Consider the following 22,277-nt stretch of genomic DNA (forward strand, 5'->3'; position numbering starts at 1 on the left):
ATTTACTGGCAACCTCTCCATAAATGTTTACCAGTGGGCTGTTGCAGTTCAGCAATTCATTTCACACAGCCATCCCAAACCTGCTGTGTGTCCCTTTGTTATACGCTAACTCCATCTTAAACTACAGTATGTCCATTCCATTTCATTCCTTTAAAAAGGGGCAGAATTATGGTGGTTAGATCTCAGAATGTAATAAAAAATATATACCACTTAAGGTGAGGACCATATTGTCTCTGGCCCTAACATGTGTGAACGGGGTGGGACGGTGTGAAGAAATTTATGGGGCCCATGAAAGGGCCAGGCAAAATCAGGAAGCCAAAGGCAGTGCTCCCCCCCATGCACCCATAGAAGCGATGGGCCCATGCTCCTGCACTAGAATGCATTGTTGAGTGGTCTGGGAGTGGTGAGTGGAACAGCCTATATCATCCCAAAGGCACAGCCTCACTCAGAATCTCAGAAGGTAAAAATTACAGGCTGGTATTTTGTGCTAAAATACTGGATTTGTCCAGCACTTCAGTATTTAATGCTGACTATTATGACTGTTTATTTGTACTGCAGTAGTGCCTATGCCTATAGCAGAGGTGGGCAAACTATGGCCCGCGGGCCACATCTGGCCCATGGGAGCATCCTGCCCAACCCCAGAGCTCCTGGCCCTTCCCCGCAGCCTTCCCTCCCCCGCAGCTACACCGCCATGCGGTCAGAAGGGCTATGAGCTCATGCCGCTCTGAGTGGCATGGCAAGGGGGTGGCAGTGCGTGTGTGCAGCGGTGAGGGGGTTGGGTCGGGGGTACCGGGGGGCAGTCAGGGACAGGGAACAGGAGGCGGTTGGATGGGTGGAGGTTCTGGGGTGGTCAGGGCGTGGGAGTTCCGGGAGATCTGTCGGGGGCGTGGGTGTGGATAGGGCTTGGGGGGGCAGTCAGGGGACAGGGAGCAGGGGAGTTGGTAGGGGTGGGATCCCAGGGAGGGTGGTCTGGGGCAAGGGGTCCCAGGACAGGGCAGGCGGGGGGGTTGGATGGGTCAGGGGTTCTGAGGGGGACAGTCAGGGGGAGGGAAGTGGGATGAGGCGAATGGGGGCAGGGGCCAGGCTGTTTGGGGGGCACAGCCTTCCCTACCCGGCCCTCCATACAGTTTCGCACCATGATGTGGCTCTCGGGCCAAAATGTTTGCCCACTCCTGGCCTATAGGCACCAACCAGATTGGGAGCCCCATTGTGCTAGGCTCTGTACAAATACATAGTGAATCCCTGCCCCAAAGAGCTTATAATCTAAATAGACAAGACAGACGAAGAGTAGGAGGAGAAACAGAGGCAGAGCAATCTTGCCCAAGGTCACAAACAGATCTGTGGCAAAGCTGGAAGTATTTGAATGGGAAATGTACCCTTCTCCTTTGAAGCTTTGAAGTCTTTGTGTCTTGAAGATGTTCTTAGACCAGTTTAGCAAAGTGCTCAGCATCCTTGAGATCTGTGGGAGTTGAGACCTTGTAGGAGGTACTCAGCATCTGGTAGGATCAGACATTTCTCTTTGCCAAATTAATGGTCATATTGGGGCAAAGGGACCTGGCCAGAGTGCTCTGTGCTCCATCAATCCTGCCTGATGCAATGGCCCATGGGGGCCATTTCAGGCAACATAAATTAGAGATGCAGCCTGCTCCCTCAGGTACACCTGACCTGCCCCACAAGCCAGTGCAGAAAGGAAGTAACATAGGTTTCACCATGCTTCACCATAGCCCAACTCCTTTGAGGTGATATGCTGCACCAGGAATGCACAAAAGGGGAGGTTCTTTTACTCCCTTGAGCTTAGGAGCTATGACAGAGACTCTTCTTTGCATGAGGAAAGAGAAGCTCCTTTAGTTGTACCCACACTGGATAGCCATTCAACGTCAGTCACAGCCTGTGCCTAAATGAATCAAAGTTTACTGGAAACCAATAATCAGTGTTTGAGAGTTCATTTCCACCATTACATGCAGTTGATCACACTGTCCTTATTAACCAATAGCAGGCAATATGAAAACAAGATGTTGCTATACATTAATAATGTGACCTCAGCTACTTAATATTTTAAAATCCCTAAACTGGAGGATATTTGATTCCTATAAATTTTTTAATCTGACTATTAATGGTCTTTGCCAGATTTGTGGCATATGGCTGACAGGATTATTATATGGCTTCCAATTAACTCCTGCTTCTCATTGAAGTTTTGTTAGAGACCACGCTTTTAAATAATATCTCTTGCATTAAAGAGTAGAAGAAATCTGTCAGTTATCTTTTTTTTATTGAAATGATTAGCACAGGTATCATCTTAAAGTGCTGTATTGCATCAGCACGGTAATCTGACACTTACATGTAAACACTTGTGCTTTAGCTAGCAAAAATGTATAGTGCCAGTGCTAAGAGGATATGCTACACCACCTCAGAGCAGGATTAATTTCAAAAATATATTTTTTTAATTCAATGGTTACATAAAGCAGATGATTTTCAGTCAGAACAATCTAGATTCACTTTTTATTGGGATTGGATAGAATTAATGGAGTTTTCATCTATTTTCACAGAAAGTAGTTTTCCATTGACTTCAGTGGGGCTGAGATCAGAAAGCAACTTATGATGCTGCAAGCCTTTCCTGCATCAGAGTCCCATCAAAATCAATCACCTGAGTAAGAGTTTACAGGATGTAAGCTCTTCAGGCATGGTTTTGTCCTTCATTTGTCTGGAAACTGCCTTGCATGCGTATGATGTGATTTCGATGATAATAATAATAATAATAGGTTAATAATAAGGTTAAATAGGTTACTATTACTATTCCCCTTCTTCATTTATTTTCAGCAATACCCACAATGTGCTGGGCACTTTATAATTTTTAAAAAAATCACTCCTCTGGAACATTTTACAATGAAAAGGAGACAAAATAGGCAAAGAATGTGAGAAAGTGTTGGGTTAATTTTTACTAAATGATGTGAAAGAAGAGGGAAATTTCTTTCACGGTTTTCTGTGTAGAAGAGGGTGATTAAAATTATCATGAATCTAGTTGCTGTCTATGCCCCTAAGAAATGTGCATGGTAGAAGTCAGCTTTTGTAAGCCATAGTGGTAGGTACCATATTTTCTTTTAACAACAAAGTTTTATTTCCTTTTCCCAGATTCATAGATTTTTAAGGCTGGTAGGGACCATTAGGATCATCTTAGTCTGACTTTCTGTACAGTATACAACTACAGGATGCATCAGAACTAGTTTCCATAAGGGGATCACAAAATTTTCTTTTTATTCTATCTCAGAGGCATTCTATAATTAATGATGCTGCACAGTGATACCTATGTTATAGTGTAGAATACGGAAATAGTGCCTCCCTTCATTAGAGGTACTGCAGGCCCACTTTGCTGGAGAAATTGGGAAGATGAGTTATGGCCAGATCCTTCTTTCTCTTCAGCTCTCCTGAAATAAAGATCATTTCCTTTTTCTCTTTCACATGTTGTAGAAGAACATTAGCATTTTTAGTTAATTTATTTTTATAAAGCTGTAACTGTATCATGTCATTTTGTAATTATAGGCCCTGCAGATAATTAATAATTAATCTTTTTTTCTCTGTTTTTTTTTCTCATGACGACAAGGTTGAAATGTGATCAAGTGTAAAAATACTGCTTTTTGGCTGGTGCTTTACAAGGTTCCACCTGTAGGAATTAGACCACCCCCCCCAACTCCCAATAACTTTCAGTGGGAGTTTAGTGCCTTACTCCCATAGGCATCTTTGAAAGTCCCAGACTCTATTTGTACTCTTCTGCCTTCCAATAGGTCTTACTGATGAGACTTTTCCTCTGATGCTTACTAAGGAATATTACAATTTCAGGCATCTGTCCCACAATATGTTAGGACTAAAGGATTTTATTTGTATGTCTCTTGCTGTCCTTTTTACCCTTATCATTCTGACTTGCTGCCTGCATTGTAGCTGCTGACCTTTACTGACAATCTTCTCTGACATCCAAGCTAAATGAGTTATTTTCCATTGATAAGCAAGGGGGCATTGTATGGGTATGTGCTGCAATATTTGCATTGCCAAAAGTCCAGAAACAGAGTATGAAACCTATCCAGCTTATGCCCCCGGTTCCCTTACAAGGGTGAGCACCACAGGTCAGGATTTAGCTCTATTTGTATTTTACATTTTACACTCGGATACTAAATAAAAAGCTGGTTTTCCCACTGAAATATAAGATCATTGTCAGTGGTAAAGTCCAATTATTGTTAATGGGAATGGTGCCTGTGACCTGTTTCATTCAGCCAGGAAAGATTTTATCCTAAACTGTCAGTATATGCCAGTTATGTATGTTTTATTTGCATATGGTATATTTTATATATTAATTTTCTGAGGTCAACATTTCTTACGGAAACTGGCAGGTTCTTGTTTTGTTCTTCAACAGACCTTTTATTAATACACTGCCAGCTACGTCCAATGTTGTAAGTACATGGCTTTGCAAAGACTGTGCAGCAGTCTTTTTGTAAACGTCAACAATCTGTGCAATTTTATCTTTTCCAGTGTAAATAAGATATTACATTGTCTTCGAAGATATCACAATGTATTATTGTTTTTTTCAAGATTACAACAGAATACTCTAAATGAACTCAGATACAGATCAGTTCATTTGCTGTTCCACACAGTTATTGTGCATGGCATCCTAACAAGATAGTTTTACACCCAGTGAATTTTATGTTCTCATTGCTTGAAAGATTTGTTGTGTTGAGAGAACTGTATTTCATGTAAATCCATGAGCCACTACTAATTTAGTCATCTGTAATTTATAACTAGAATGTACCACTAGATGGCAGTCTTTCCACATAGGCAAATAAAAGCATGCATTATACACAAATCAAACAAATTCTCTGATATCCAAACCCGTTTCCGACCTGGGCCGGTTCACCCCTCCTTAGGCAACCTGGTAACCCCGAGCTTCCCAGGGATCACCATATTGATGCCGAACTTAGTGCGGACACCCGATCGGCATAGCCCGCTGCAGCCCAGAACTCCTGAGCTCAAGCGATCCACCGGCCTCAGCCTCCCAAGTAGCTGGGATTACAGGCGTGCGCCAAAGTTGTTTACATTGTATTTCACAATAGTTGTCTTGTCCAGCTGATTAAAATTTAGATGTCTGTTCTGTCTAATGTCAAAATTTGTGTAATGTGTTAGGTTCCTTCATCATTCACATGCTGTAGCACTCAGAAAAACCAATCAATGACTCCAATATCTAAACAATTGGATACATTAAACCTTATGTCACAGTAAACATGTATGTGTTATTTTCTGTTTACACTTAGTTTGCCAGATCTGATACACTGTGTGATCTTTTCTGTTTGTTTTTGAACAGGGGTTTTTTGAAGAAGAGGAAGGTAAAGAGTATATCTATAAAGAACCCAAGTTAACAGGGCTGTCTGAGATTTCGCAGAGACTGCTAAAACTTTATGCAGATAAGTTTGGAGCAGACAATGTGAAGATAATACAAGATTCCAACAAGGTATGGGAGAAATGCTGCCCTTAGATGCATGTTCTTTCAAAAACACATGCTGCACTTCTGTTAATTGGTTTGTTAATTGGTGAAAAAACTGTTCCTTTCATTCAAAATACTATGAGCTGGATTGTGGAGTTACCACAAGCCCTGAGTAAGAGGCAGCACTTAGTGGCAGTGATGCAGGAGCAGAGTCACAGTCTGGTCCTGGTTCCCCCTTAATCCAGGGTTATATTAAGCAGTGCAAGCCTTTTACCTGGGACTGCTTAGTCTACCTTCTGCAATGGTTCCACTGTACTTGCTGGTACGTTAGGGGGATAGTAAGAGCTCCACCCCCTTCCCATCCCAGTCTTCTCAGATCCCGGGGTGGGGGGCAAGGGTAGGAATAAAACCCCATGTGGGTGGCTCTCCCACTCTAAGACTATACTTACACTGTGAGCTAGGGTGTGACTCTTCACACACACCCCCGCCCCCCTTGGATACACATACTCATGCTAGCGCTCATCAAGCTGGCAGGAGTATAAATAGCTGGCAGCAGCCGAGTACAATCCCACCTGAAACTGGTGGCTTGAAAGCCTGAGCTCCAGCCCAAACCACCACATCCACACTGCTATTTTTAGCGCTCTAGCTCCAGTTTGTCTAACATGAGTTTGTCTACCTGGTCTGGGTGGCTTGCTCCCAGCTGCAATGTAGACATATCCCAACTATGACTCATGATGTAGGCAGTCCATTGAGGGGAGTAATGAGTCACATGCCCCCTGTTTCCCTGCATGGGTGAGTACCATGGGTCAGTATTTAGCCCTATTTATATTTTATATTCAACATCCATATACTAAATAAAAAGCTGGTTTTCCCACTGAAGTGTAAGATCACATAACCACACTTTACTTTACACCACACTGGCATTCTCTCTGTAAGGCTGTTTCTGGGAGCCAAAGATTTAACACTGTTGTAATACCATAAACGTTTCCAAGAAGGTGTTTTTAATGGATATGAGCAGAGTACGGAACTAGTATGCACTAGTTTTATAACAAAAATGAGCCATGCCTTCTAGTAGGGCCTAGGGCTGCACTGGCCTGGTGATGTGGCCACAGGACAACATTGTAATCTCAATGTGATCACAATGTACATCACAAATGTGTATTATCATTGCAAGGCAGAAATTGGCTATTTTCTTTCTAATTCATTCAACCCACATCCAATGTTGCCATTGAGCTGTACCAAAACTCCCATTGACTTCAACTGAAAAACATGCCCCACAGTCAGTTATCTAAGTATTAATGTATGTGCCAACATTACTTTTAAAAATCATGAGCTGTGTTTACACAAATATCAATAAAACCACAGTGGGTAAAAACAGAAAGCCTGTAAACAATACGCAGAGATTATATTAGTAGTAATACTAAGTCAGTATCAGATACATTGTTTCATCATGTGTTACAATGTTAACACAGGTCAACCCCAAAGACTTGGATCCAAAATACGCCTATATCCAGGTCACATATGTCACGCCTTTCTTTGACGAGAAGGAGGCTGATGACAGGAAGACCGACTTTGAAATGCATCACAACATCAACCGTTTTGTATTTGAAACGCCTTTCACGCTGTCAGGAAAAAAACACGGAGGGGTAGAAGAACAATGCAAGAGACGCACAATCCTGACAAGTATGTTGCTGCCTTTTTTCTGTTAAGAGTTCTGACTATAAGAAATTGCATATGATTTCAAAGGGCAATGCTGCTCAAAAATCACTGAGCATAATATGGTCCACAATCTGTTGTTTGCCGACAGTTTTGTTGTAAGTGAGCAATAACCACTTGACTGTGTCCGTATTTCTCTGCATAGTCTTTAATATGCCCAAATTGCACACATTATACAATATTGCAGACAATTAAATAACACAAGAAAAATGTCTGTTTGTAGAATAATCAGCTGACATTATTCTTCCTTATTACTCTCCTCTCACTCACCCCACTTTCTCAGTAGAGTTACTCCTGATTTACACCAGTTTAGTGAAATCAGAATCCTCATTCTTTATTCTTCTTAGCTTGCATATACTAAAGATAAAGCAGAATGGAGCTTGCAAGATTTACCTGTTTGGAAAAATAAACCACTTCAGATATGAATATTTGTTAAAAATTAGAACATGATACCAGGTTTATAGAAGGCTACTATATAATAAATATATAAAAAACAAAACCCCATATATCTTGTCAGTGGGAGATATGCCCAGAAATCCCTGTTTTCTAAGACAGGAAGGTATCCTTTTGCAAGAAGTATTGCAGGCACCAATTTCCATTGAATCAGATTAAACTGTGGTGCTGAACAGAAAATGTTTAGCTTTTTATCATGATTGAAATCTCATCTTAAAGAAAAGTGATAAACATCCACGAAATTACTGCTAAAACTTGACGTATCTGAAATTTTGGATGAGTGTACAAGAAACTGTCTGAAATGCACTTGATGAGCTTTGTTCTCACGAGTAGAAATTAATACAGAGGCTGACATTCACGGAAAGGCTTCAAAATGACAGAGAATTTAGACCCCATCTGACTTCAGGATAGATATTCTCCCCAAAGGGCCAAATGGGAAAAGCTGCCTGCAGCACAGACTGTCACCTAAATGTTTTGTGGAGTCAAAGTTGAAAAATATCTGATATCTGGAGGCATCTCTTTTATGATACAGCTACACGGGCAAGGGGATGAAGCACAGAGAACAATGGCTGTTGTTTAGTATCTGAGCAGTACTAAGTTCTTTCATGTTGACTTTGGGGTGGGCAGGGAATAGTACTGTTGAACTGAAAGTGCATGTGTTAGGGTATTAGCCTACTGGTGTGTAAACTTTTAATCAGCAGATAGGGTTGTTTCATCAGCTCCCCAATTTCCTTAGCCCTGCTGCCTGGCCAGATCTGCTCCAAAGCACACACTCAGCCTCCATCCTTTGCTTTATGTACCGGGCTGGACCCTTATGTCTCTCTCCAGCTTCACTACCACTTGTCCATTGCTCGCCCCACATCCACCCTCCATCCACTGTCTCATCCCACTGCCTCAATATGTTAGATTTTACATGGATAAAATGGATACATTTTAGAAGTTTTTACATTTATAGAAATTATACACATAAAAATGAAGCATTTATTGTTTACAAGAGAACTGGATGTAACACTGGAAAGAAGAGCAGCTGTGGGGGTTGAGGCAGCAACTGATATGCATTGGGGAAAGAACACTGGACACTCAGGGCAAGTGTCACCCACTGGTCAGGTTATACCTGCCTCTGGAAATTCCCACTATATGCATCCGACAAAGCGGGTATTCACCCACGAAAGCTTATGCTCCAATATGTCTGTTAGTCTATAATGTGCCACAGGACTTTTTGCCGCTGGTCAGTGTGTATTACAGGTGCCCAGTCTACGAAGGATATGAGTCTTTTGCAACCCCACCTACAGAGCCGTGGCTCTTTAGCTCCAGCAGTAGCAGCTCATGCTTTTAGCTCTGGAGATCCGTTGTTCAACCTCCAGTGTGTGGGCCAAGATGGCAGCCATCACGTACACTGGGGCTTGTCCAGGGTTCAGATTGATCGGTAACTGATGCTTACCATTGGGTTACATAGGGGCTGAGGAGGCTTCCTAATGTATGCAGAAGAACCAGAAAGGAGCCTTAGGACAGGCAATTTTTCTGCCAAACTTCCCAAGGTCCAGGAGACAAACTCGCTGAGTCACTTTGCTGGCTGAGCTGTAAGGAAGTATGTTGGATAGAGCTGGTTAGAAAATTATCTAAACTGTTCCTGGAAAGGGGCTGGTTTTCAAGAATTTCCCATTTTGAAAAAGGTTTTGGGGGAAAAAAAAGTTTTGAAATTGTCAGATCATCCTGTTATGATATTTTCAAAATGAAAAAGTTCTCTTTTTCATGTTGAATTTTTTTGTTTCAAAATGTAAGTTAATTTATAATTTATAAAAAAAAGATTAAAAACGGTCAAAATCCAAGGAAAACATTTTGAAATTTATCTTTTTTTAAATTTCAGTTAACCAAATTTTTTTTTCAGATTTTCAATTCATGAAAATGTTTGAGATTTTGACTTTTCATCCCAATTTGGGACAGGAAAAAAATTTTAAATTCAAAAATTCTCACAGTATGATTTCCTTCCCAGCTCTTGCTTTTGATGAGGCATGTCCTCTCTGTCTGCTTCTCTTTGTGAATATGACAACCGTCATGTCGGATAATTACTGTTTTCTGATTGATTTGTTACAATTAGCGAATGTAGGAGATCTAGGCCTCAGCTAAGCAAAGGGTTTAAGTTCATGCCTGACTTTCATTATGTGAGTAGTCTTTTTGATTTTAGGGAACTGCTGAAGTGTCTAAAGTTAAACACAGGCTTATGAATCAGGGCCCTAACACAGAATAAGAAAGGTGTGAATTTTAAAATCTATGAGTTTTGAGAGTCATGTGCTGTCAGGGCCTGACAAATATACGAGACAAATAGTGCTAGATCAAAATGGAACCAGTAATGACTACATCAAAATATCTGTTTAGACCTGCTGAGCCAATCCTGTACATGTATTAATTTTCCTGGATCACAAAGGTGTTTATAAAATGGAAAAAATGAGTGCAGTCTAAACTATGAACCCACTAGCATTGCTTCCAAAATTACCAGCTTGTGGGAGTGGAATTTCTTTGACTGTTTTACATTTGTTTTTGAGCAGCCAGTCATTTCTTTCCGTATGTGAAGAAGCGTATTCAAGTCATAAGCCAAACAAGTACAGAACTGAACCCCATTGAAGTAGCTATTGATGAGATGTCCAAAAAGGTTTCAGAACTTAAACAGCTTTGCACAATGGAAGAAGTGGACATGATTAGACTGCAACTCAAACTTCAAGGAAGTGTCAGCGTCAAGGTAACAATGGCTCAGTTTTATGTTTACGTACCAACCACCTTTTTTATTTGGGTCTTTGCAACTTGTGGAGCATATTTAATCTATTTTACTCCAGAGTATTCAAGTCTTGTTCCAGTGCCCATTGAAATCACTGGAAAGACTCCCATTGACTTTAATAAGTGTTGGACTGATGCCTGGCAATGTTGCTATAATTAAGTCTGTTAGGGTATATTGACATTACAATAAAAGATTCCTGGCTGCAGCTGACCCGAGTCAGCTGGCTCAGGCTTGCAGGGCTCAGGCTGCAGAGTGAAAAATTGCAGTGTAGCTGTTCAGGCTCAGGCTGGAGCCCGGGCTCTGAAACCCTGAAAGAGTGGAGGGTTTTTTTAGCCTGGCAGCCAGAGCCCCACAAGCCCAAGTCACTTAATCTGGGCTCTGAGCCTTGGTATTTTTATTGCAGTGTAGACATACCCTTAGTGTTCCTCTAATAAATGTTAAACTCTTTTTAACCTGAACAGCCTGACCATATTAAACTAAAGCCTGGTACTCAAATGAGCATTCAGATATTTTTTTAAAGAGAACCTTGTACAGGTCAGTTTAATGATTTCTTATGTAGAAAAACTGGGATTAGAGAGAAGAGCATATTTGGCCATTGTGATTCAGTGTGATTTGTTTTTCGACTACATTAGCTAAAGTCCAGTGCACCATTTGCATATGAAACTTTCTAAGATATTCATCTATCTGGCACATGGGCCCAAATCCTCAGTTGGTGTAAATCAGCACAGCTCCTTTCCTTTCAATAGAGCTATTCCAATTTACACCTGCTAGGGATCTGACCTACAGTCTAATTTTGGTATTTTTGTTACATTGAAATACGTACCATATTTGTATTTGGAAAATGGCACCTCGGAAGATTAACAGTTTTTCTTAAGTCATTGATTCAGAACAAACATGTGGAAGATACATACCAATGTGTTTAGCTTCAGTTGGAAAATGCTTTTGGCACTTGCCTGAATGCAGCTTTATGCTAGGCAGAATGTCTCCAAGATGCGAAATACGGAACAAAATCTCTATTCATATTCACACTGTACTATCCATTTGAAGTCAGTGTCATTTCACGCACTGTAAGCACAGAAATTGACCCTGAGCCTTAAACAATGAGAATTATAAATTACAGTCAAAGTGTACTGTTCTGCTCCCTAATCCAGGTGCTTTTCCCCCCAACAGGTAAATGCAGGACCAATGGCATACGCCCGAGCTTTTCTTGAAGAAACAAATGCTAAGAAATATCCTGATAACCAAGTCAAACTTCTGAAGGAAATCTTCAGGTAAACATACTTGTTTTAAAGTAAACATTAGACTTTGTTTGGCCAGTACAAACAGATGAGAAACATTCAGTGATATGACATGAAATTAGGCAGAATGTTTTATGTAGGACTAGATAAAGCCACATCTTGCAATTTGTTCTTGGGTAAAATTTCTCTTGACATCTGGGTAAATCACATTGGCTTGAATACTCCTAGGGATTTATTACTGAGTGCCATAATTTGCCCCAACTAGTATATAACTTTAAATTGGGGGCTTAATATTTTTTCGCTGGAGTTTTTTGCACAGATGTTCTTTGATGTATGTTTGTGCTTGTAGGCAGTTTGCAGAAGCATGTGGGCATGCTCTTGAAGTTAACAAACGGCTTATTAAAGAGGACCAGTTAGAATATCAAGAAGAAATGAAGTCTCATTATAAGGATATGCTCAGCGAGCTCTCTGAAGTCATGAATGAACAGGTCAGATGGTCTATTTAAACTTTTGGTGGTGGGGATGGAGGTGGCTATTTGTTTCCTACGATAAATGAATACAATTAACTTCAGGGTTAGTACAATTAACCACAACTAAAATACTAATAATGCAGACTGCAACCACGAACAATGCAACAATTATTGTGCAAACTTATTTGTGTAGTTTGACCAATGCCACTCAATCCTGACCTGTATAATTCCTGCTATATTATGCGTAAAGCTCACTAACATCCACCAAAATAACTAAACTGCCTTTTATTGACACCTTTTGTTATTTTGGTGCAGTGGCTGGGTGTGGACTCCTTTACATTAAATTAAGAGTGTCTTGTTTTGATTTAGGTCAAGTAATAATTTATTTACAATAAGAGATTCCACACAGAAACTGAAACCAAACTAACAAAAGGGGTGAATTAAAATCAATTTAGTTACTTTGGTGCATGTAGTATGTAAACAGCTCTAAATTGCGCCTCGAATATTCTCACACTTGAACAGGTAATTGTACGTGAAAAGTGGCTAACTGCACATATAAGTACCATTTGTATACAGAGTTGCTCAGTTTACATAATTATCAGTGTCAATTACTGGTATCTAACAAGGATATTTAATGAACACCCCCTAGACCCCATGGCAGCTAAATTATATTATATATCTTCACAAGTAAGGTGAATGATAACTACAGCTTGTTGAATAATATAAGAAGTGACTCATAAATATATTTGCAAATAAACATGGCAAGTTTGCTTCACTATCATTGCGCCACATTCTCATGTGGTGCAAATCGATGTAGCTCTGTTAAAGTAAATGGAAATATGCTTATTTGCACCAGCTGGGAATCTGGTCCATTATTTGCTATGATTTGTTATCATAGGATTCTGATTACCACTAGTTTGTTTGTGAAAATGTTTGTTGAACTCCAAACATTTCATACATTTTATCATATTCTTCAAGAAAGTCATCCAAAAGTTTTGTGTTAAATTTAGAAGTGTTGAATGTGTCATTTTTTATTCATGGGTCTCCTGTTTAAATAGTTTTAAGCATCCAGTCACTCATCAGAAACAATTAACATGTGACTAGGTGAACAAATTACACACCACAAATAATGAAAAATGAATAGGCAAAATGAACAAGTTACTAGCAGTCCACAAACTGAAATTTGCATAAGATATTCAGTGAATACTTTTCAAATACAAATATGAACCTGAATATCATTGAGCTGTACATTTTTTCAGTGCAGGAAAATATTCATAGACTACTACATAATTACTTGTACATAACAAGGCTTTTATTTTTCCAAGGGGTTTAGTAACACCAAAGCCTATGAGAGCAAAAGCCCAGATAGTTGGTTATTTCCTCAATACCAAGGTGTTTTGAAAATCTCTGTTAAAAAAACTAACTAAAAATGTGTGTCTTCCTACCGCCATCTTGTTCCAGCTTGCCTTTCCTACCTGGCAGATTTCAAAAAGAAAGACCTTTTGCAGCTTTCAATATTTTTCTCCCTGCCAGTTGACCAGTGTCTTTGGAAACCATTGTATCATATTCTCACCAGTGTGAAAAGAATATTTATGGGCACAAAACACCAATTCTCTGGAAAGTTCTTCACACTCTAGTTGCTGTGTTCCATTAATAGATCTCTGAGAAATTTGTTTTTTGCTATTGCAGAAATATAATTAAGGGCAAAAGAACACCAAATATTTTGCTTTCTGAAAATCTAGCAATAAAACAGGGTTTTTTCCCAGCTTTCCAAGCAATATGATTTTTTGCACAGCTCGAGCCCTCTTGCTTCCCTACTTCTGAACAGAGAGCACCATCACCATTCATTTTACACACTCTAAATTGCAGTTGAAATATTTATTTGACAGTGGGAAACCTTGAGGCACTATCATAATGGTACCATGTTCTCTACAATGACATTATGGTCTGGTGTGTTGCTCATTGTTATATTTGAGACTGTTTTGATAGCACACCCACTGACAGTGACTCTCTCATTACATATTCTCTTCTCTTCTCTTTTTTTTTTTTTTTTCTGGCAGCTCTGTCATGGTCCATGCTTATACAGCTTCTCTTCTTCCCTGTCTAACATTTCCCTCAATACTGTAGACAAAAGTGGTATGTTTATTTTTCTTATGTCTATACTTTCCTTTCATGTCACGTGCTTTCACTTGCTGATTTTGTTTTACCTACATTTTATGTCCATTTAAGTGTCATGTCTAACTCGTGTTGAATCCAGTGAAGGGTTGGGCGGGGGGGAAGACATGATACATGTGCAGTCTGAGTTCATAAACAACCTTGGCACTAATGATTCTTGCACTGTTAGGATCATGGAGCTTAGCAGAAGGTGATATCCTCAGTCTTTGGTGGGGAAGTACATTGTCCACGATACAGCATGGTAACCTGCTTATACCAAATGGTTGGAGAAGGATCACTTTCTGCCATCCTTGCCATAAGGCAAGTTCTGCAATGATGCCAGTGATGGCTGGAGGAGGGGGTCAGGAACACACATCTTAGGAACTGCCCAGAAAAAAAAAACAGGTTTAAGAGCAGCATTGTGTCTTTTGTTGCACAGGCAATGAGAGCTCATGCACAGAGAGTAAGTTTGAGTCCTGGGGAAAATGATGGGCAGCTGTCTCACCACAACCCCTGACAGAAGAGCAAGCACTGTGTTTGGGTATGAAGGTGATTTGGAATTCCAGGGTGGGGAGGGGTATTGGTGGAAAGGAATCTCAGAATCCTTCTGTACTTACTTACTCTAGAAGCCAGGAGTAATGAAGAATAATGTTTGCCAAATGCCTGAGAAGTACCTTTGCAAAAGGAAAGGGGAAGGAGAAAATTTTTGAGTTGCCAAGGGGACAAAATATTGCAATAAACACCTCTTTTTCCCTCTGTGTACATGTTCTGCCTGTGTTGTTTAATCTTTATATAACTATTTATTTTATTTCTAATAGTTAAAGATAATAGCCCAGTTCTACCTTGAGACATATGTTCACAGCTCTTATTGGATCCAGGGAGTATGTGAGGTAGAATTGGGACCATTATACAGACATGTATGCAGAGATACTGTTAACTGGTTTTAGGCAAAACATTCAGATTTAAGAAATCTATTCTGTTTAAATACTCCATTGCATTCTTGTGACGCCAAACACAACATCTTTGTGCTACTTCATGAGAACCAGGAATGTAAGGTAAAGCTGACCTATTTTCATTATTGATGCTGAGTAAAATAGAAAAAGTAAACACAATCAACATAAATGATAAATAGCAAAATAGGCTTCAAGGGCCACATTTTCAGGTGCAATAGGAAAGTCATGCAAAATGCACAATCACTAGTATGTACAAAATCTTTCTTTGCATTTATGAATTGTGTGTGCTGAAGTCTGCGTTTGGATGCACAGTAACCCATGTTGCAGACCCAAACACCCGTTTGCATGCATAGATGCAGGATTTCATTTGTGTAACAGGTGCAAACTCAGGGCCAGATTCTGCCACCCTTATTCCCATTAAATAGTATTTTACTCCCTGAATAACTGAGGTCCATGGGTCTACTTGCAGAAGAAAGTATTAGTCAGTGTAAGAGTTTCAGAATCTGGCCCCCTTTTGCAGTGCTTTCCTATTGTATGTGCGGGTTTGTCCTTTACAATCTTTCAGATTTAATAATCTTCAGTGTAACAGAGGTAAGTGTTTGTCTTTTTTTTTTTTTTGTAAATGTGACTCTTATGTCAAGATTGTCTCTTTAAATTTTTCTAAGCCTAAGTAATCATTATATGCTGGAGAATGCATATTTCATGAGCTCCAGGACAAGAGAAAATTCTTTTCAGTCACTCTTGTCCCCAAGATCAGTATTCATTAGGAACTCTGATGATAGCTGATCACCTAGTAACAAATAAAGTCACAAGAAGGAGTTTAGGAGAAATTCTAACTTCTTTAGCACAATTACTGCCAATATCTTTGTTTTAAATTCAGACTTGCTAAAGAAGTGTTGGCAAAGACAAGAAACACTGGTGATTCCTAGTGGCTTGAGCACTGGCCTGGGACTAAAGAGACCTGGGTCCTATTCTCAGCTTTGCCACCAGGTGACCTTGGACAGGTCACTAAAATGGGGATAATGATATTGACTTCCTTTGTAAAGCACTTCAATATCTATGAATGAAAAGCACCACATAAGAACTAGGTGGTGGTGTTATCCTCAAAGAGCATCGTTAAAGCATTGTTATGTTCTATTATCCACTATTGACAACTGCAATATATTGTGAGACAATGATAATGATGCTATTTCTGGAAATGTTTCACTTCTTCATGTAGTCTTCCTTGAGAGAAGACAAGCTCTCAATCTATTATTATAATAAATGGCAAAAGTAAATGTTACTGGGACTAAAGGGAACTTTTTCTAGCAGTTGTATATATCTTTATCACAGCTGACAGTGACATGTGGCAGGAGGAAGCATTTTTTGCTGTTGAGTTTCTCTCTGATGCATCTAGGTCTAATTGTCTATGTGCCTTACCCTACATACCCTTACTAACGCAAGGGAGGCTTGCCGAGGGGAGTAAAATTGTGCAGGATCTATTATTGGCTCTGATCCTGCTATCAGGTGGATCCTTGCAACTGCCTGCATCCCCATGCAAATCAGTGGGGTTCTGTATGGCCACAAGGGTCCTACAGGGGTCTGATGGCAGGATTGGGGTGTGCACATGCAACATTACAAGTGGTCAAATAGAGGTAAATCTAATGAGTTTATAAAGTGTAGGTGACTACTCGATTTGGGATTACTTGACAGTACTGTTGAAAAAACATTGTTTAGGGAAGTATGCAGTATGTTGATTGACAGAATGTTGAGGATTCCAACCAGGGGCTTGAAATTCCGGAAACCCTCTTAATGAGAGTGTGGCCTGAATAATAACTGCAGGATTGGGTCTCCAAATGAAGTTAATTTTTTGAACTACAAGTTTCCTTTATCAAGCATCCAAAATAAATAATGCATTATTTAATAAACCAAAAATATAAGATAATTGAAAACAGTAAAAATTGTTGAAATAAATACTCAGTGGGTTCATTTTGTTTTCATCTGTTTCTTTAAAAAAAAATTTAATGAAAAGATCATGCACAAGGAGGATCCAGCAAAGCCACAAGGAATGGAACGAACCTATTCACGAACCTTCAGTAGAACAAACACAGCCCTGCAAGAGCAGTGATACCAAATCCTGACTTTGACTGAAACATCTGTGACTTTTTGCATACCTCTGGAGGACATTTTTTTTAATGTAAAGTGATCATGAACAATACCGTGAAAATGGATACTGCAGTATGGTTTTAATTTATTGGAAGTCTTCACAGTGATAATATTTTTTAAAATTGCTAGCTTGATTTTTTTTGTCCAACCTTGTATTTGTACATTTCCTATCTTTTTTTTGTTATTGAGAAGTCTTTATTAAGCGAGGCTGAATATGAATTTCCATTGAACATTTAGCTTCACAGCAAGCCCTAAGTTTGCTGTAAATGATAATATATCTAATACTGAGTCCAGTATACATATATTTTAAAGGTCAAAAGTGGGTGTTTTATAACATTTAAGTATGTCACAATTGTAAATAGAGGATGTGTAAAATATGTCATTTTTACAAAATTTAAAAGACTATCTTTTTAGTTAATAATTATAAGTGTACTAAAATATGAATAACTTTTCAGATACAATTATATTAAAATATTTGTGTATGTGTACAAAAAATGGCTATAAAGATTTCTGTTTGAAGACAGTTCATTGGTTTATAGAATTAGAGAATCATAGAAATGTAGGAGGGAAAGGTCATCTAGTCCAGGAGACTGGATTAAGTATCTACACCATCCCTGACAGGTGTTTGTCCAACCTGGTCTCAAAAACCTTGAATGATGGAGATTCTAAAACCTACCTTGGTAATTTGCTCCAGTGCTTAATCACCTTACAGTTAGGAAGTTTTTCCTAATGTCTAACCTAAATATCCATTGCTTCAATTTAAGCCCATTACTATTTGTCGTATCCTCAGTAGATAAGAAGAACAATGTATCACCCTCCTCTTTATAGCAATCTTTTACATACTTGAAGAGCATTGTCATGTCCTCCTTCAGCCTTCTCTTTTCCAGACTAAACAAACCCAATTTTTTTCAATCTTTCCTCAAAGGCTTTCTAGACCTGTAATAATTTTTTTGATCTCTTCTGGACTTTCTCCAGTTTGTCCATGTTTTTCCTGGAATGTGGTACCCAGAATTGGACATGATACTCCAGTTGAGGCCTTATCAGTGCTGAATAGAATGGAAGAAATACTTCCCGTGTCTTGCTTACAACACTCCTGCTAATACATCCCAGAATGATGGTTGCTTTTTTTGCAACAGTGTTACACTGTTGACTCATATTTAGTTTGTGATCCACGATCACCCCCAGGCTCTTTTCTGCAGTACTCCTTCCCAGGAAGCCATTTCCCATTTTGTATGTGTGCAATTCATTATTTCTTCCTAATTGTACTTCACAGTTGTCCTTACTAAATTTCATCCTATTTAATTCAGACCATTTCTCCAGTTTGTTAAGGTCATTTTGAATTCTAATTCTTTCCGCAACAGCACTTGCAACCCTTCCCAACTTGATATTGTCTACAAACTTTGTTAGTGTACTCTCTGTGCCATTATCCAAATCATTTATGAAGATACTGAATAGAAGGGGACCCAGGACAAATCCCTGTGGGACCCCACTCAAGATACCCTTCCAGCTTGACTGTGAATTACAGAAAACTGCTCTCTGAGTATGATTTTCCAACCAGATGTGCAACCATCTTATAATAGGGTCATCTATAGACTGTATTTCCCTAGTTTGCTTATGAGCAGGTCATGTGAAACGGTATCAAAAGCCTTACTAAAGTCAAGATATATACTGCTTCCCCCACATCCACAAGCCTTCTTACTTTGTCAAAGAAGGATATTAGGTGGGTTTGATATTATTTGTTCTTGACCAATCCATGTTGACTGTTACTTATCACCTGATTATCATATAGGTGCTTACAAATGGATTGTTTGACTCTTTGTGCCATTATCTTTCCAGGTATTTAGGTTAAGCTGAGTGGTCTATAATTCTCTGGGTTATCCTTGTTCCCCTTTTTTTGCAGATACGTATAGTATTTGCCCTTTTCCAGTCCTCTGGGATCTCTCCCATCCTCCATGATAATTGCTAATGGCTCAGAGATGTCTTCAGCCAATTCCTTAAGTATTCTAGGATGTATTTCATCGGATCTTGCCAACTTGAAGACATCTAATTTCTCTAAGTCATTCTTAACATATTCAGATCCTACCCCATTTACATTGATGTTCACTATGTTAGTTACCAGACCACTGCAAACCTTTTTGGTGAAAACTGAAACAAAAAAGGCATTTAACACTTTGGCCATTGCTAAATTTTCTGTTGTTGTCTTTCCTTCCTCATTGAATAATGAGCCTACCCTGTCCTTGGTCTTCCTCTTGCTTCTAATGTATTTGTAAAATGTTTTCTTGTTTACCCTTTTATGTCCCTAGCTAGTTTAATCTTGTTTTGTGCCTCAACCTTTCTATTTTTGTCTGCATATGCTTGTGTTAGTTTTTTTTATATTCATCCTTTGTATTTTGTCTTAGTTTCCACTTTGTTGTATGACTCTTTTTTGAGTTTCATGTCCTTGAAGGTCTTCTGATTAAGCCAGCGTGGTGTCGTCTTATACTTCCTTTTGTTCCAAAGCATTGGGATAGGTTGTTCTTATGCCCTAAATAATATTTCTTTTAAAAGGTGCCAACTCTCCTGAATTCTTTTTTTCCCTTAGACTTGCTTCCCGCAGGATCCTACCAGTTCTCTGAGTTTGCTAAAGTCTACCTTCTTGAAGCACATTGTCTTTTATTCTGCTGTTTTCCCTCCCACCATTCCATAGAATCATGAACTCTATCATTTCATGATCACTTTCACCCAAGCTGCCTTCCACCTTCAAATTCTCAACCAATTCCTCCCAATTTGTCTTGTCAAATCTAGAACAGCCTCTCCCCTACTCACTTTCTCCATCTTCTATAATAAAAAATTGTCTCCAAATGCATTCCAAGAACTTTCTGGATAATCTGTGCCCTGCTGTATTATTTTCCCAGGAGATGTCTAGGTAGTTGAAGTCCCCCATCACCACCAAGTCCTGTGGTTTGGATGATTATTTTAGTTATTTAAAAAAAGCCTCATCCACGTCTTCTTCCTGGTTACGTGGACTATAGTAAACCCCTACTTTGATATCACCCTTGTTTTTTATCCCTTTTATTCTTACCCAGAGACTTTCAACACATCTGTCTCCCTCTTCTATCTCTACCTCAGTGCAAGTATATACATCTTTGATATACAAGGCAACACCTCCTCCCTTTTTTCCCTGCCTGTCCTTCCTGAACAAGGATATACCAATATTCCAGTCATGTGAATTATCCCACCAAATCTCTGTGATGCCAGTTATGTCATAATTGTGATTATTCACTAGTATTTCTAGTTCTTCCTGTTTATTCTCTATACTTTTTGCATTAGCATACAGATATCTGGAATGTTCATTATGTTTTTCTTCTATATTCCTTCCTATTTATCTTTTGTCCCTGCTATGGTTGCCCATGTGCCCCCAGATTCCATCCTTTCACCCAGGACTCTCTATTCTGGACTTACCTGTGGTCTTTTGTCTCCTACTCTCATTGAACCTAGTTTACTGCAATTTCTGTGTGCTCCAAAACAATGGAAATGAAAATGTCATATACGTTCTTGATATATTCCATACAGATTATCAAAATAGACATTTGCCACAGGTAATTGGACATTTCAAAAGATCTCCAGTTTCCCCCCTCAGATTCCAAATTTGGATCTGGACTGTAGCCTTTAGCTATTGGTCTATATTGGGAACAGTGTGGAATTGGACTATATCATTTTTTAAATTCCCTATTGAATAACTCCTGTACTCTCATAACATTCATCCCTTTGCTCATAGATGCTGGGCTGGCGGCCTTTTATTTTTGTATTTTATATATTAATTTGGCTGTTTTTGCCTTTCTATGTAAACTATCTCCCTGATTCTCTCAAATGATGACTTACCTCTAGAGAATGCCCTCTCCCTTGCATGGGTACCTGAGGCCCCAGGGAATAGAGTGCAAGAGGTTTGAAATTGATCAGTTATGCTGTGCACGTGATGTTTCTGAACATGTCATTGGGATCTTCCTCTCCCACTCCAACAGTTGTTCTTCTTCTTCTAGTAATGTCTCTATAGATGCTCCACTCCAGGTGTGCTTGCGCCCCCTGTGCCTTTGATCTAAGGTTTCTCACAGCAGTGTCCGTTTGGCCCATGCACATGTGTTACTCAGCCTCATGCCCCATGCCATTGTTATGTAGCACTGCACAAGCTAACCATCCTTTTCAACCAGCCCAGCTTGAGATGGAGCCTTAGCTAGTTGCCCAAGTGAAGTTTTGCCTCAACTGTGTTCTCTTAGATTTTGTAGTTAGTGTGTTACAGTAGTTAGTATTTAGTAATAGTTGTATTAGTTTTCAAAATAAAACAAAAAAGTGTTATGTATAGCTTTTAGATAGTTCTGCCCAATCCCTGGGGAGGTTTTGCCCTTTCCAAGGGTATGCCCGGTTCTCCTGGGTTCAGGCATTGCTTGTTGTGTTGGGAGGCAATCCCGATGAGCCACAGACACTCCCACTGCATCCATTGCCTTGGGGAATCTCATATTTCCAAAAAATGAAACTTATGTCTGACATTCAAATATAGCACCAGAAAGAATAGGGAGATAAAACTTTGACTCCTTTTGATGGAGAGCTTGCTGTGTCCAGCTTCTGACCCAAGCAAGGAGCTCCCACCATACATCGGTCTCCAAGTAAGTCAGCTGCCTCCTCTATCTCTGATCTGCACTCCTCAAGGGTATCTAAGAGGAAGACCCAAGCTTCTTTTCCTAAGTCTTCCAAAGACCATGCCCTGAGTTCTCCAGGTAGGGTATCTACCTCAAAGAAGTCAAAGTTTTCAGCTCACCTAGATCGGTCTCTGACATGGTACCCACAAGGCAGCTGGTTCCTTGCATACTGAGAGCTCCACTAAGCATAGAAACTCTGAAATATCAGGCCCAGAGAAAACATTGGTATCAACAGTAG

At 39.6% G+C, this 22,277-nt stretch overlaps 1 protein-coding gene across 50 annotated transcripts in view; it reads left to right on the top strand.

Annotated features, from left to right (window-relative positions):
- Positions 1–17,861, top strand: part of DOCK10 (dedicator of cytokinesis 10) — a 237,444-nt gene extending 219,583 nt beyond the window's left edge. For 32 of the 50 annotated variants that reach the window (XM_038415561.2, XM_043493073.1, XM_043493049.1 and 29 more), the window contains 6 exons: positions 5,345–5,491; positions 6,937–7,147; positions 10,180–10,370; positions 11,577–11,677; positions 11,994–12,132; positions 17,233–17,861. In XM_038415561.2, coding sequence (XP_038271489.1) covers positions 5,345–5,491; positions 6,937–7,147; positions 10,180–10,370; positions 11,577–11,677; positions 11,994–12,132; positions 17,233–17,328 — 885 coding nt within the window. In that variant the 3' untranslated portion in view covers positions 17,329–17,861. Of the gene's footprint in view, positions 1–5,344; positions 5,492–6,936; positions 7,148–10,179; positions 10,371–11,576; positions 11,678–11,993; positions 12,133–14,174; positions 14,251–17,232 lie in introns of all 50 variants that reach the window. The other 18 variants (XM_038415556.2, XM_043493039.1, XM_043493037.1 and 15 more) reach the window with 1 other exon arrangement.
- Positions 17,862–22,277: the final 4,416 nt, after the last annotated feature.

The sequence above is a fragment of the Dermochelys coriacea genome, chromosome 9 (genome assembly GCF_009764565.3).
Source record: "Dermochelys coriacea isolate rDerCor1 chromosome 9, rDerCor1.pri.v4, whole genome shotgun sequence".
In the NCBI taxonomy this organism is placed as follows: domain Eukaryota; kingdom Metazoa; phylum Chordata; order Testudines; family Dermochelyidae; genus Dermochelys; species Dermochelys coriacea.